General features: G+C 32.9%; 2 protein-coding genes across 3 annotated transcripts; one reads left to right on the forward strand and one right to left on the reverse strand.

The window, feature by feature from the left end:
- The first annotated feature begins 1,534 nt into the window (after positions 1-1,534).
- LOC18018259 (E3 ubiquitin-protein ligase At3g02290) lies at positions 1,535-4,002 on the forward strand. 2 transcript variants are annotated; one of them, XM_024156917.1, is made up of 5 exons: positions 1,535-1,852; positions 2,222-2,592; positions 2,689-3,130; positions 3,227-3,336; positions 3,544-4,002. In XM_024156917.1, exons 2-5 carry the CDS (start codon positions 2,473-2,475, stop codon positions 3,568-3,570), a joined length of 699 nt encoding a protein of 232 aa, XP_024012685.1. In that variant the 5' UTR covers positions 1,535-1,852; positions 2,222-2,472; the 3' UTR covers positions 3,571-4,002. The 2 variants fall into 2 exon arrangements, with proteins under 2 accessions (XP_024012685.1, XP_006400103.1); XM_006400040.2 differs by having other exon boundaries at positions 2,283-2,592.
- Positions 4,003-4,153: 151 nt separating this feature from the next.
- Positions 4,154-6,924, reverse strand: LOC18018260 (developmental protein SEPALLATA 1). Its single transcript, XM_006400041.2, has 7 exons — positions 6,350-6,924; positions 5,251-5,332; positions 5,093-5,154; positions 4,890-4,989; positions 4,692-4,775; positions 4,406-4,551; positions 4,154-4,284 (listed from the first exon to the last, which is right to left on the reverse strand). Exons 1-7 carry the CDS (start codon positions 6,532-6,534, stop codon positions 4,191-4,193), a joined length of 753 nt encoding a protein of 250 aa, XP_006400104.1. The 5' UTR covers positions 6,535-6,924; the 3' UTR covers positions 4,154-4,190.
- Between the last annotated feature and the right edge of the window lie 4,486 nt (positions 6,925-11,410).

An 11,410-nucleotide genomic window follows, 5' to 3' on the forward strand; every position in this document is an offset into this window, starting at 1 on the left:
CTAAATGTTGGTGGATAACGATGACTTGTTGCACTCTGTTGAAACTTTGTGAAACTTATCCGTACCAACATATACAAACCACTAAAAATAATACTCTTAGAAGAGAAGGATTTTTTCACATATGATTTTGGTTTATAATAAATCCTGTTCTTTTTTTCAGATAAATATATAGGCTTATGTATAGCCAATGAGACTAAAGTTGATATTTAGACTTGATTAAATTTTTTTTTTTGTTTCTTTAAAAGAGGAAACAAAACATGAAATTTATGAAAGTGAAGCCTTATGGGAATGAGGATGAGGAAGTGAATACAGTTGGAGAGTCTCTGTCGATTCACGAGACACTAAGGATGTCCACACAAACCATATATACCCAATTCTTACTTCTGTCTTCTTGTATATAATCATTCTTGATAAAGACAAAAGAAATTAATTAAATGAATCAAAGAATATGGATGTTTTTTTTTCTTCTGTCATCTGTTTAGTTAGTTTTTTTTCAGAGGACGCCGTATATATGCTAAAGCTTTACAAATTCAGTAGAATGAACAAATACTATTAGAAGCCGACGACACAAGAAAACAAAAAACAGATACTGTATTCAATTATAGATCGACCACGGGATTGTATAAATTTATCAAAGTGTTCACATATCTCAAAACTCTGTAGATAACTACAAAAATTTCTAATCTGTTAAATATATATTTTTCTATTGAAAAAAAAATAGATAGTATCTGCTTGCTGATATATTTGAGTAACGATTAAGATGGTTAAATCGATAAACTTTAGGAGTTAACCAATCCGTATTTTCAAGTAAGTGGGAAACTTTTTATTTTGGGCAAAGTGGAAAAATAATGTTAAATTCTAAAAAGAGACACATTGAAATTAAAAATTATAATAATTAATATCAATAATAATAATATAGGACTGATAAAATGGGCCGAGATAAGATTAACTCAAACAGTAGTAAAAACTTGATCTTGCTCATTCCTTGATATGGGCTGATAGACAAAAAAGCCCGATTCTTTGTTGTCAAATAGCAAACACTACAGTGAAAGTGGAACAGCTAAATTATTTATTTAGTTCGTAATAAATAAAATCAAAGAGTTCTATCATTAATATTTTTATTATTTTTATTTTTAATAATCAGTGGGTGATTCAGGGTTTTTATTATCTAACTAATCTCTCAAATTGAATGTAGCCTTCCACTAATGCATTCATCAAGTATAGCATTATTTCGAATATCCAAAGGGAAGCAAAAAAAATTCAAATAGAAATGAAACCCAAAATTAAGCCATATTTATACTCTTTTGTAAACAAAACTTTTTACTACTAAACTAGTACTATTTAGTTTTTTTTTTTTTGGTCAACTTACTCCTTAGTTAATTACGCAAATATTGTTCAAGAAATTAGTTAACTAGTATCAAAGACTAGATTGAGACGTTATTAGTAATTATTATATGATTAAATCAGAATATTTTTGACGATTATATATTTAAAAAAGAAAAGCATATTTTGTTTTTTCATTCTGTAGAGAGACTCCAATGGCATCCAGCAACAACGCCCACCCACCTTCACAACAACTTCATCACACTCCTCCCTCACTTTTTCTTCAATCTTTCTTCTCCCTCACGGATTTTGATTAAAAAGAGAAAAAGATAAAGTGATGGAAAATTCCTCCAAGTTTAATTTCCTGGGAATCTGCAAATAAAGCTCAGTTTCTATTCTTTTTTTCAAAATTATAATTTCACCGGTCTTGGGGTCCCTCGTCGGTTTTCTGTTCTCCATTCTCCATCTCCCTCCTTTTTTTTCCGTCGAGTCCGATCGAAAACGAACCCAATTTAATTCTTCATGAAAGGTATAGTCTTCGCTCCGATTCGACTGATATTTAATTGAATTCTCTGAGTTAGTTAACCATCGCAAGTGTGGGTTATTTTCTATTATATGTTTCTCTGTTTTATTGCGTTTGTTAGGGATTTACCTAAATTAGGTTTCAACTTTCAATCGGTTAATTGCTTGCATTTTACTTTGACCAATTTTTGCTTTTCCCTTACTGAACCTTGACTTCTCTTTTTGGCCAAACACACAAGTTTGTGCTTAGTTAGGTGAAATGTTTGATACCTCTTGCTGGGAATCTCTCAACTTAAAAGTTACTTATTGTCAGTTTTGTAAAAACTCCTAAGTTCTTGCTAAAATTATATATGGATTTTTTGGTGTGCTGTTATAAGTTTTGGATAGTAACTGAAGAGAGGTGTCAAAGTCCCAACAGTGATCAGATCATTTTACAGGTGAAGTTTGGAAGAATGAAACAGATTGTTGGTGAAATCTCTGGAGAGCTTCTGTAAATAGAAACCTCGGATTTGCATTCTTGGTGACGGTTTGAGCAGTTTCCAAAAGAATTCAAACCGGTTTTGTGATTCTGGTTAATCTCAGCGTTTGGTAAATTTTCCTGCAAGTTCTCGAGTTGAAGAAACAGAGATGGGCTGTGTTTCTTCTTGCTTTCGGGTCGAAGAATTCGAGGATTACGCGAATCCTAGTAATTCTGTAAATAGAAACTGCCCATGCCCTAGATGTCTTGTTAATAACTTCCTTAACCTGGTAATGTTCTCTTCTTCACAGTGTCTACTTTAGAACTCCTAGTTTTTTTAAAGCAGAGCTCACTGAAGCTCTGAAATTGATCTCCTTTTTTTGCAGTATATCTCTTTGTTCAGAAGAGGCGAGACTCGCTCTCTCCCATCTTCCTTACAAGCTACTACTGTATCGATAACTTCCTCTACTTCATATGATAACTTTATGTCTAACACATTCCACTCTACTCCAAGGCCTCTGCCTTATGATGCTGATCCAGGATACTTCCGGTCACGGCGTGATTCGCTTGTTTCAAGACGGGATAAGGGTTCAAGTCATTCTCATGAGGAAGCTGAGCCCTTGAGAAGTGATGCTGATGTGGATTCTGAGTCTTTCTCTGTCGAAGGAAGCAAATGGGCTAATAAGCTTATCATCTCTGGTGAAGATTCCAAAGAAGAGTTCTCTAAATCCACTCGGAGAACTCTTACGTCAAAGACAATGGATGCTGGCAACGAAGGCATGTATATAATGTCTGATGATGAAGATGTTTGTCCAACGTGTCTTGAAGGTATGTATATTCATTTTCATCTTCTTTTTTTTTTATTGTTCGATCAATGCGTTTGAAGGAAGCTAAGTATAAGACTCTCTTTGACATTTTTTGCAGAATATACATCAGAGAACCCGAAGATTGTTACAAAGTGTTCTCACCATTTCCACCTCAGTTGCATTTACGAATGGATGGAGAGAAGCGAAAACTGTCCTGTTTGTGGAAAGGTAACATTAATCATGTTCTTCCAAGCCATTTCTAAGAAACACTTATGCGTAATAGTGTCCTCAGAAAAGCAAAATCTTTATCTTTTGCAAATAATGTCTGGTCTATGAAAAATCATTCTTCCTGAAACTCAGAACATTTGCGTTGTTGTTTCATTCATGTTGATTAAGGAATAATTACGCTCTGCTGAGTTTTTGTCTCGTTTTCAGGTAATGGAGTTCAACGAAACACCGTAACTGAGATTTTATCACGGATCCTGTCTTGGACTGCCTAAACTGAAACAGGGGAGATCGACAAGGCAACAGATAGATGTGCAAATTGATTTGACTTGTGAATACTGTTTATTTACAATGTATGGTATATATGTGATGGAGAAATGAGGAAATGTCGCTCTGCACAGTTAGCTTATGGAGTTAAGAAGAAACCCTCACGACAAACAGCAAAAACACACACAGGAACCTGATGTTTCTCATAATATGCCTCTGGTCCTGTGTTCTGTCCAAAGCTTGACTCTTTTTACATCATCTTGTATGAATTACTTAGCCCTTTTATTATTAAGTGTTATTTATAGATTTGGCATAGGAGAGAACCCCATTGTAATCCAAAATGTTTCTCATTACATGCTTCTGGTGCAGTAATTTGACAATTAAGTTATCAGGTTCAATGGCAAGTTCCACACATTTCAATCCTTAATATAGCAAGGGTTCAAAAGACACACATGTCCTGAGGAATCTCAGGACTTATACATATAGCCACTTATGCCTACAACTCCAAGTCTTGTGTCTATACTTTTTATATATAAAAAAGGCCTTTTGTTGGTGACTTTGATCACAGCATTAGAATGATCACATGACTCTCAGAGCATCCAGCCTGGAATGTAACCGTTTCCATGCTGCGCCTGAGCTTGTGTTGTCGCAGTTATCTGCTCCGAGCCTACCGGATTGTCATACCTGCCATCATCATTATCATCACTATAACATCAAGAATAACTTAAAAAGTCCACACACATTGATGATCAAATACAATCTTGGATGTGTATGTAAACAAGCTGGTTTATCTTAAATGATTTACCCTATCTGCAGAGTTGCATTGCATTCAAGAGGCTGGTATAGTCCCTGAGACTGAGCTTGATGATGCGCGTAGGAAACGTTCTGTTCATTTCCTTCCCATCCTCCTCCTCCCATATGATGGCTTCTCACACCAATCATATCATCCAGCTAAACGATTACATTTTGTCACCAAAAGTCTATTTATCAGAAACTTGAAAAGTAGGGGGCTTTTTCCCCAAAATGTTTAGAAACTTCAAAACATGTGAAGAAATTGATCCCAGTATAAGGATCTTCATCAATATATATACCTTCATTGACAAAGCTCTATTGGTTTCAAGCAACATCTGCTCTTTGCTTTGAAGATCAGAGAGCTGGTCAAGCATGTACTGTGTCTGCAAACAATCATCATGCCACCATAGTAGTCATAATTAAATAACAAACATTTTAACACATTATTAATCTCACTTGAATCATTCCATGTCTATATATATAGCTTCAGATATAACCTTGATGGAGCGAACTTGCTTGAGAGAGCCGTCTAGTTGACGCTCAAGCTGCTCTAATTCCTTTGAATTCAGAGGTCCTAAATCCTCCCCAAGAAGGTTTCTGCACCGACAAAAACACACACAAATATGAATGATATTTGAGTATATAACTATATATATATATATATATATAGAGAGAGAGAGAGAGAGAGAGAGAGATCTACCTTTGTTGACGCTGAAGGTTCTCATATCTACCCTTAAGCTTCAGATACTCTCTGTAGCTGTTCTGAATTTTTAAGAAAAACAAAAACAGATTAATTCTATGAAGGATCTTTCTTGAAATGGTGTTGGTATGATATGAAATCTAAAATATAAAGAGCACCTCAAGTTCTTTGGCAGGTTTGTTGTTGACTTCGATGGAGCCATAACTGCACTTCTGGTACCGGTCTAGTGTCTTGATCATGCTGAAAGAAAACCACAAATTAAGAGGATAAGAAATTATCAATAAGATCATACTTGACATAGGACACAAACCTAACTCGATCATCATAAACAACACACGTAAGTGTGCATGTCTCTATCTATATAACTGAGCTCCTCGAGTATTAATAAAGTTCTTTCCTATCAAATTTGAAGTTAATTACTTCTCGTTAGTCACTCACGAGTTATATATTCTTAGGATTTCATTATTTCAAACGCTCTAAGTTGGCATTTGTATTTTACATGTTACAAAAAAATTATTTGAAGGCATTATTTCCAATTTTCGTTTGGTTTTGAGATTCACAAATGGAATAAATTTGTTTGATAAAAGAATTAAATTATCTATTTTTCTTGAATGTAAGAAAACGTTTTCACATATAGACAGGAAATAAATAAAAATAAAAAAAACAAGAAAGAATCAAGAGCTTCATAGATACACACACGTTTTAAGTTTTAACCAACCATAAAGTATGAATCAAGAGCTTCATAGATACACACACGTTTTAAGTTTTAACCAACCATAAAGTATGAACTAACAGTTGGTTAATGCATGGAACCATATATTATCATTCTACGTTGGGTTCTTATTTCCATAGAGATCTGTGTATCCAACTTTTAAGTTTCCAATCGATATCGCACACACAAATTAATTAATATCTCGTTATATAAAAAACTTTTCAGATTGCATATTTGGATTTGGATTTACTTTGAAATTCATGTACCATGTGTATGTATATATTAAAAAATGATGAAACATATATTGATTGCAAACTTCTCAGCTCTAATAGTTGACAGAAAAACAAGAAGAGAAACCAGATCTCAAATTTTAAGAATTCAAAACTAAAAACTACAATAAAAACCCTAGAGATTATGAAATCAAGAGGACTTAAATAAACTCAACACGTTCATAGAAATCAATCAAGATCAAGATCTATACTCAGATCTAGCAAAAAACCAATGAAAAATTGAAAATTGAAGAGAGAGGGAGAGAGAGTGGTTACTTTGAGGAGCTGCAAAACTCATAGAGCTTTCCACGATTGGAGAAGATGATAAGAGCAACCTCAGCATCGCAAAGAACAGACAATTCATAAGCTTTCTTCAACAAACCGTTCCTACGCTTTGCAAACGTCACTTGTCTGTTGATTTTGTTCTCTATCCTCTTCAGCTCTACTCTTCCCCTTCCCATTTTTTTGTTACCTAAATTTCCTCTTTTATATCTCTATATGTATTTTTACACACAAATATGGGTATGTAATGTTTATCTATATACAGACACACAAAAACATGAGTTGGGTATCTATTTTTCTTAGAAAAGATCTGATCTTTTGTGAGGTTTTTTTCTCTAGGGTCTGGAGAATTGATTTGAGTGGAAAAGGAATTTAGCCCTAATTTCAAGAACAAGAGTGCTAAGCAAGAAGAGGAAGAAGAAACTTTTGGATTTTCTGGTTTTTATTTTAGGGTTCTTGATGTCTTTTTCTCTCTTTGCTTTGGAAGTGTGTGGAGGTTGTGAATCTAAATAAAATTTTGTGGAACAGAATCTAGAGATTGGGAGCAAAAGATAAGAATTTTGTGAAGGTGAGGTTAGGGTTTGGTGTGTTTTCATTTCAAGTCATCCCTTTTTCTCTCTCCACTTCTTTATTCTTTTTTTTTTCGCTCTCTTTAACAAAAAATCCCCACGCTCTCACTAAGCGCGTGATTCAATGGTTTACTTCATTCAATTTAACCCCAATCGATTTATCACCAAAGTCGTAATTTTCCAACTTGTAGGGAAAATTAACTATTAGAAAATATATGTGTGCTTTCTCTTCAGGTAGAATTCATGTCTATATATATATATTATATGGTCTCTACTATTTTAGGTGTATATGCCTGACAATATACATATTTATCTAAACATATGCTTTCTTAAAAATCCTATGTTTATAACATCATAACAAATGATTTATGTTTAGCTATATATAATGCAACAACTTGTTAAAAACGTATCACTTTTGATGTTTGACTTGTAACGATACACATGCGCCCCAAAGGTTATCAGTTAACTTGTGTATATTATCTATCAATAATCACAACTAAAAGTCAATTCACAAAAATATTACGAAACAGTATGTATAATGGCATAATGTATATATATACTCGTCCTAGATGTAAATAACACTATTATTTGCTGAAAGTATTTTTACATTTATTGTGATAACTAGGGATTTCCCCGCCCTACGGACGGATGGGAATGAATAAAACTTTTATATTTATTATATATTTAATTTAAATTTAACTTAATGTAATGATATATTAAATTTTTACTATCAATTTCAAATTCATTATTTCAATTACATAGGAAGATATAATCGGGAAAAACTTTAGTAGATTCTTTAAAAACTGAAAATGGTACATTCTTGTCTTTAAAGTTCAGAAAAAGATAATGTATATCATAACTAATTAAAATTAAGAAGTAAGTACACATATGACTGATTGTGGCAATCTTCATCTTAAAGACCATTAGTGACATACAACTATTCACACATACATAACATTTAATTTTCTTCTTTATATTTTTATTTTTTCAACCAATGGAAATGGACATCAGATATTTCATGAATAATATTATAATACTAATTTACATAGCTATAAAAATTAAGATACAACTGAAAAGCTATAAACAAAAGCGCAAATTCTATCACGTACGGCTTACCTATAAAGTCAGAGAATACGATATCATCTTATAGGGATTAAGTGATTCATTAGATGTAATCATCCAAGTTTCTGTAAAAGAAAATTTAATACCTTGCGAAGAAATTAACTTCAAATTGTAGCTGAAGTAGTTTTAGATATTCTATGACTTTCTCATATGGTTTAAATATTCTTAAAGTCTAGCTAACCCTTTTATCCATGATTCTAAGTAGGCTCGTAGGTTCTTAACACATTTTTCAATATTTCCAAAATTTCTGGCTCGTTCTCGATCGTTCTCGTTCCGACAGCAAGAATAACCTTTGTTTCCAACCTGAATTCTGCATGGTGAGACACCTATTAGGAATGAAAATAATGCATCTGAACTAATTAAAGAAGTTACTAAATACCTCGGTATTGTAGACGCATCAAGCCATGAATAGAGAAAGATCTTAGCCATGACAATCACTGTAGAATTAGGAACTCCACCCACGTGAAATTAGAGGGAGTCGATGAATTATTTAGACGAAGGAAGCTAGCAACCTATGTTGAGAGCGATTCCGTTACAACCTTGTCCTTGTCTTTTCCCCGTTTCATCTGTTATATTCTTAATTTCTCTCTAGAATCTTCCATTCCATGCCTCCGTCATCATCTTCTACTTCATCCGGCCAGATATTTGGTGTCTTCAGCTATGGAATTGGGTTTGCGGTGGCCGACGCGATTTTAAATCTTCAATCTGCACGGAAATTATAATCTTCTTTATGTGAATATTATTTTGGTCTTCTGTGTTTATCAATGTGGATGTGCTTTGAGTGGCAGCCTCTTTTATAACTCCGAGAGAACGTTGGAAGAGGAAGAAAGAACGATGAAGTTCTTTAAAACGCTTGCGTTTACATATCATGTTATCAATGTTAATATATAATTTAATGAGAATGAATTTGAATCATTTTTAAAGAGTAACCGCTTATGTGATAATTAATTCAATTTCGTGTGATAATTAAAGAAGAACAATGACACTTAGGAATACGAAGAGATCGACAGTAAATATGTAAGAATAAACAAATTGTTGTTAGTTGTTACGAAGAAGAAGTCGAGAGAAGTAGAATGTACAAAAATTTAGGTTTGATCTATGCCACGTGACAAAATCTTGATGATGTGTAGCTTTGAAATGTTGTGATTGGATGATTATTTTTCTGATTATTTTTGCCTATGTGGCATAGCTGAGAGGCCTCCAAAGTAATCCCTTTTAATGAAAAGGAATTTGAATCATTTTTAAAGAGTAACCGCTTATGTGATAATTAATTTAATTTCGTGTGATAATTAAAGAAGAACAATGGCACTTAGGAATACGAAGAGGTCGACAGTAAATTTGTAAGAATAAACAAATTGTTGTTAGTTGTTACGAAGAAGAAGTCGAGAGAAGTAGAATGTACAAAAATTTAGGTTTTATCTATGCCATGTGACAAAATCTTGATGATGTGTAGCTTTGAAATGCTGTGATTGGATGATTATTTTTCTGATTATTTTTGCCTATGTGGCATAGCTGAGAGACCTCCAAAATAATCCCTTTTATATAAAGGAGATATTGGTCCATTAAATTGTTGTGGTTAAGAACATATATATTATACTAATTTGAATATATATATATATAGAATATTTCTTATATAAATATATAATGACTAAACTACCGCAAATTAAATGACCAGGCATTATGATCATTTTTATAACTGTAATAACTACTATTTGGTTTTAACATATTTGGCTCAATGGGTTAAAATATGTTTGCCAAAACTCTCTAGTTCAACTAATAAACATCAAGGGAGGCGAATCTTAGAGTTAGAGAATACAAGATCAAATATCACTTGGACTGGAATTATATTACATTTTTTGGTCTCGGACTTACGGAATATATTGATTTGAGCTACCTCCCAATCATAAAAATAATAATTAAGAACTCATATTTTACTCTTTTTTGGGTTCAACCCTCATATTTTACTTAATAATGCCTATTCAAACCTGAATTATGATATTATAAACAAAACAAATAAAACTACAATATTTAGGCAATTTATTTATGACAAATATGATCATTTTACAAATTTGTAATCATATAATATCCTGTTAGCCAAAAAAAAAACTCATCTACTATATATATGTTATGTCAAAATATTTTAATAAATGAGAATATATCATGATAATACATGTGGATACCTACGAAGATTTTAAAGTTTTAACTTTGCTTTACATATAGTCCGAAGTTTCTGTCCGGTAACTGATTATTTGTTGTTTTACGTGAGTCTCGAAACTTGATAATCATAATTTGGAAACAAAAGTAAACAGAAGTGGGCAAGTTGTTGTAGATATGAAGCGCGTGATATTGTAAATAAACATTAAAATTTAGTAAATACAATAAACGAAAGCAACTTATCATACCATTTCCTAGTTGTTTTCAGAAGCCGCAGAAAAGCATCTCCTACCTTAAAATGGGTTAGCACGTGTCGATATATTATTGGAAGACATTTTTTATTTTAAAAACGGTGTACAGTAGAGGCAAAAAAGCTACTCGGTTCAATTATACCATAAAACACTAAAACTGTGTAATAGTCAATTAGGCATAATAAGTCATATTAAATCAATTACCCAAATTATTTATATGCTTTTTTTTTTGCATTACCCAAATCAATTACCCAAATTTATATGTATGGATCGAGTTATCCATGTTCTCGGGTGTTTGATGCCATAGAAGATGACACACGACTTTGTAATTTTTTTTAGAGCAAACGATTTTGTAAGATGCAACTTCCAGGTCACGACTTTGTAATTCGTTATATGAATTTTGTTTATGGTGATCTAGCCCGGACTATAACAAGAGTATTTGCATCCTTTAACGCAAATTAATCTCGTATTTGCAAAATTAATAAATAGAAAATTTGGTTACTGTTTATTTTTTTAAAATCTCATTATGCCTTTTTTCTCCTTCTCTTTCCTTTCTCTCCTTCCATATCATTGTTCTCTTTCTCTCTCCCTTATCTCTCTTCATCCTTCTTTCGTTTCTTTTACTTGTTTCTCTCAGAACTTTTTCTTCTCAATCAAATTCAATCTCTTATTGTTTTCTAAAGAGATCTAATTTATTAAAAGAAACAGTCAATTAATCTTCAACCCAATTTATTAACACAGCTCCAGAATAAAATTAATTTTTCGAAAAACTTGAAAAAAGCTTTGGAAACTGCATTGAGAATGGTCCGAGATTTCCACGACGAAGAACAAGACGACATGGAGAAACGACATCCACAGAGACAAGAGAGGCAGATTCCGATGAATCTCTCCTCCAGGTGACAGTCGATGTTGGTTGAGAGACGACGTAGCTGCAAAGCTCGAGTTACTGTAGCAGCCGC

This window comes from Eutrema salsugineum, unplaced genomic scaffold, assembly GCF_000478725.1.
Source record: "Eutrema salsugineum unplaced genomic scaffold, Eutsalg1_0 scaffold_2, whole genome shotgun sequence".
Lineage (NCBI taxonomy): Eukaryota > Viridiplantae > Streptophyta > Magnoliopsida > Brassicales > Brassicaceae > Eutrema > Eutrema salsugineum.

Excerpts from the sequence above, each read along its gene's own strand:
- LOC18018259 (XM_024156917.1), top strand. The coding sequence starts at position 2,473 with ATGGGCTGTGTTTCTTCTTGCTTTCGGGTCGAAGAATTCGAGGATTAC. Across the intron at positions 2,593-2,688 it reads TTAATAACTTCCTTAACCTG|TATATCTCTTTGTTCAGAAG; the intron begins GTAATGTTCTCT and ends CTTTTTTTGCAG. Across the intron at positions 3,337-3,543 it reads ACTGTCCTGTTTGTGGAAAG|GTAATGGAGTTCAACGAAAC; the intron begins GTAACATTAATC and ends TCTCGTTTTCAG.
- LOC18018260 (XM_006400041.2), bottom strand. The coding sequence starts at position 6,534 with ATGGGAAGGGGAAGAGTAGAGCTGAAGAGGATAGAGAACAAAATCAAC. Across the intron at positions 5,333-6,349 it reads GAGTTTTGCAGCTCCTCAAA|CATGATCAAGACACTAGACC; the intron begins GTAACCACTCTC and ends GTTTTCTTTCAG. Across the intron at positions 4,552-4,691 it reads ATAGAGCTTTGTCAATGAAG|CTGGATGATATGATTGGTGT; the intron begins GTATATATATTG and ends GTAATCGTTTAG.